Source organism: Scyliorhinus torazame, chromosome 8, assembly GCF_047496885.1.
Source record: "Scyliorhinus torazame isolate Kashiwa2021f chromosome 8, sScyTor2.1, whole genome shotgun sequence".
Lineage (NCBI taxonomy): Eukaryota > Metazoa > Chordata > Chondrichthyes > Carcharhiniformes > Scyliorhinidae > Scyliorhinus > Scyliorhinus torazame.
The window spans coordinates 229,257,070-229,260,044 of NC_092714.1; the positions used below are offsets into that span (position 1 = coordinate 229,257,070).

Genomic DNA, 2,975 nt, shown 5'->3' on the forward strand with positions numbered 1-2,975 from the left:
CGGCCTCCCCGAACAGGCGCCAGAATGTGGCGACTAGGGGCTTTTCACAGTAACTTAATTGAAGCCTACTTGTGACAATAAGCAATTATTATTATTATAATATTATTATTGTTATTATTATTTTCCCTTCTTAATCAATCTCTTGGCCCTCGTTTGCTGAATTTCAAACTGCTCCCAATCCTCAGGTCTGTTGTTTTTCCTGGCGAATTTGTATACTTCCTCCTTGGATCTAATACTATCTCTAATTTCCCTTGTAAGCCATGATTTGGCCACCTTTCCCGTTTTTTTTAGCATCAGACAGGAATCGACAATTGTTACAGGCTACCATGTGCTCTTTGAATGCTTGCCATCCACCATCATTCCTTTAAGTTTCCCAACCCATCATAGCCAACTTGTGCCTCATACCATCATAGTTTCCTTTATTTATTCAATATTTTTTTTAGAGTACCCAATTATTTTTTTTTCCAATTAAGGGGCAATTTAGTGTGGCCAATCCACCTAACCTGCACATCTTTGGGTTGTGGGGGGTGAAACCCACGTAGACACTGGGAGAATGTGCAAACTCCACACAGACAGTAACCCAGGGCTGGGATTGAACCCGGGACCTCAGCGCCGAAGGCAGCAGTGTTAACCACTGCGCCACCGTGCCGCCCTATAGTTTCCTTAATCTCAGAATCAACTACATCACTCTCCTTCTTGATGACAAATTCTATCATATTATGGTCGCTCATCCCCAAGGGGCCTCGCACGACTAGGATGCCAATTATTCAAAGAGAACAAAGATCAAAGAAAAGTACAACACAGCAACAGGCCCTTCTGTGCTGATTATGATGCCCTAACTAAAAAAAACCTTCTGCCCTTACTCGGTCCATTTCCCTCTATTTCCTCCCTATTCATGTACCCATCCAGATTTCTCTTAAATGTTGCTAATGTGCCTGCTTCCACCATATCCTCTGGCAGCGTGTTCCAGGCACCCACCACTCTCTGCGTGAAAAAGTTACCCCGCACACCTTCCTTAAACTTTACCCCTCTCATGTGCCCCCTTGTAATTGACACTTCTACCCTTGGAAAATGCCTCTGACTATCCACCCTGTCTATGCCTCGCATACGTTTGTAGGCCTCTATCAGGTCTCCCCTCAGCCTCCGTATTTCCAGTCAAAACAATCCTAGTTTATTCAACCTCTCCTTATAGCCGACTTTCTCGAGACCAGGCAAACCTTATTTGCACTCCCTCCAAAGCTTCCACGTCCTTCTGATAATGTGATGACGAGAACTGCACGCAATACTCTAAAGGCGGCCTAACATATATCTGCAACTTGATTTCCCAACTCCTGTGCGCAAGCCCTGGCTGATGAAGGCAAGCATACCATATGCCTTCTTTTTTTTTTGTGCTCTGCCCTGTGTCTAGAGGTACGCTGTTTTATTTGGTTGTTGAAAGGGCACACACTGACAGTCACCATGAGACACTGCTTTGCTGGATGATTGGTCCAGTACTCCTACTTCTGGGGTAGCATGGCCGCTGATTGGTTAATTTGGTGTAGAGATCCAGTGAAACGGAGGATTGAATAATCCAAGTCTGCGCTGACATCGTTCAGCTCATTGCAGCCCTTTAAAACAACAGAAAATAAATGTACAGATTGCAGTCCCTTGGGGCACTTACTTAGTGCCACAACTTGACAGAACTTCTATTTGACTTCTCCTTTGTCTTGGACTTCTACGTAGTTTGAGATTTGCTTCTGTTACTTCCCCAAATGATTCACTCTCAGACTGAGAACTCTCATTTTCAGATATTAACTTTTCCTCTCCACTTTCACTAGCACCATTCAGTTCAAACAGAGACACATTCATTTCAATCATCTTTCCTCAACAATGGTCTATATTCTCAATATCAAACCGACCCAGTTCTGATGTCTCCATTTGTCTCCTGAGTTCCTCATTAGCTTTGGCTAGCTGTGGCAGGAAGTTCTGCAGCATGTCCAACACACTGCTCCTTGGCAACTTCAGAATCTGTGGTGTGATTGAGCTCCTCTTATTTGCTGCGTTGATCAGAGGTTTCCTGTTAATATCAAGCCCCTCTCCTGCTTTCAGCAGCTCCGCTGATCTCGTCGCTTCCTGAATCCCGTTCGATGCTGTGCCACCTCCGGCTGCCATTGTGAGCAAGTCCCATGCAGCTGGGACTTGGGCCCCTACCTGGCGGTGGGAGGAATGATCATATGCCTTCTTAATCACCTTGTGTTGCCACTTAGGGAACTGTGGACCTGCATGCCCAGATCCCTCTGTATGTTAATATTCCCAAGGGTGCTGCCATTTACAGTATAATTCCTAACTAGATTTGATCTTCCAAAATGCACCACATCACATTTGTCGAGATTAAACTCCATCTGTCATTTCTGTGTTCAAGTCTCCAATCTATCTATATCCTGTTGTATCCTCTGACAATCCTCGACACTATCAACAACTCCACCAATCTTTGTGTCATCCGCAAACTTACTAAGCAGACCACCCACATCTTCCTCCAGATCATTTATATATATATACAAACAGAGGTCCCAGCACTGATCCCTGCAGCACACCACTAGCTACAGATCTCCATTCTGAAAAACAGTCTTCCATCGCTACTCTCTGTCTTCTATAACCAAGCCAGTTCTGTATCTATCTTGCCAGACCTCCCCGAATCCCATGTGATTTTAGTTTTTGTATCAGTCTGCCATGTGGGACCTTGTCAAAAGCCTTACTAAAGTCCATATAAACTATATCCACAGCCCTTCCTTCATCAATTTTCGTTGTCACCTCTTCAAAAAATGTTATCATTACACAATACCCAGTCCAGGATGGTCTGCTCTCTAGTTGGTTCCTCAACCTACTGGTCCAGAAAGACATCTCGTATACACTCCAGGATTTCCTCCTCTCCGATATTGTGACTAATTTGATTTGCCCAATCTATATGCAGATTAAAATCGCTCATAATTACAGAT

General features: G+C 44.2%; 1 protein-coding gene across 1 annotated transcript; it reads right to left on the minus strand.

The window, feature by feature from the left end:
• Nucleotides 1-1,656: 1,656 nt before the first annotated feature.
• Nucleotides 1,657-2,151, minus strand: LOC140428909 (NOP protein chaperone 1-like). Its single transcript, XM_072515557.1, is given in 1 exon segment — nucleotides 1,657-2,151. A coding segment is annotated over 1 exon segment (495 nt).
• Nucleotides 2,152-2,975: the final 824 nt, after the last annotated feature.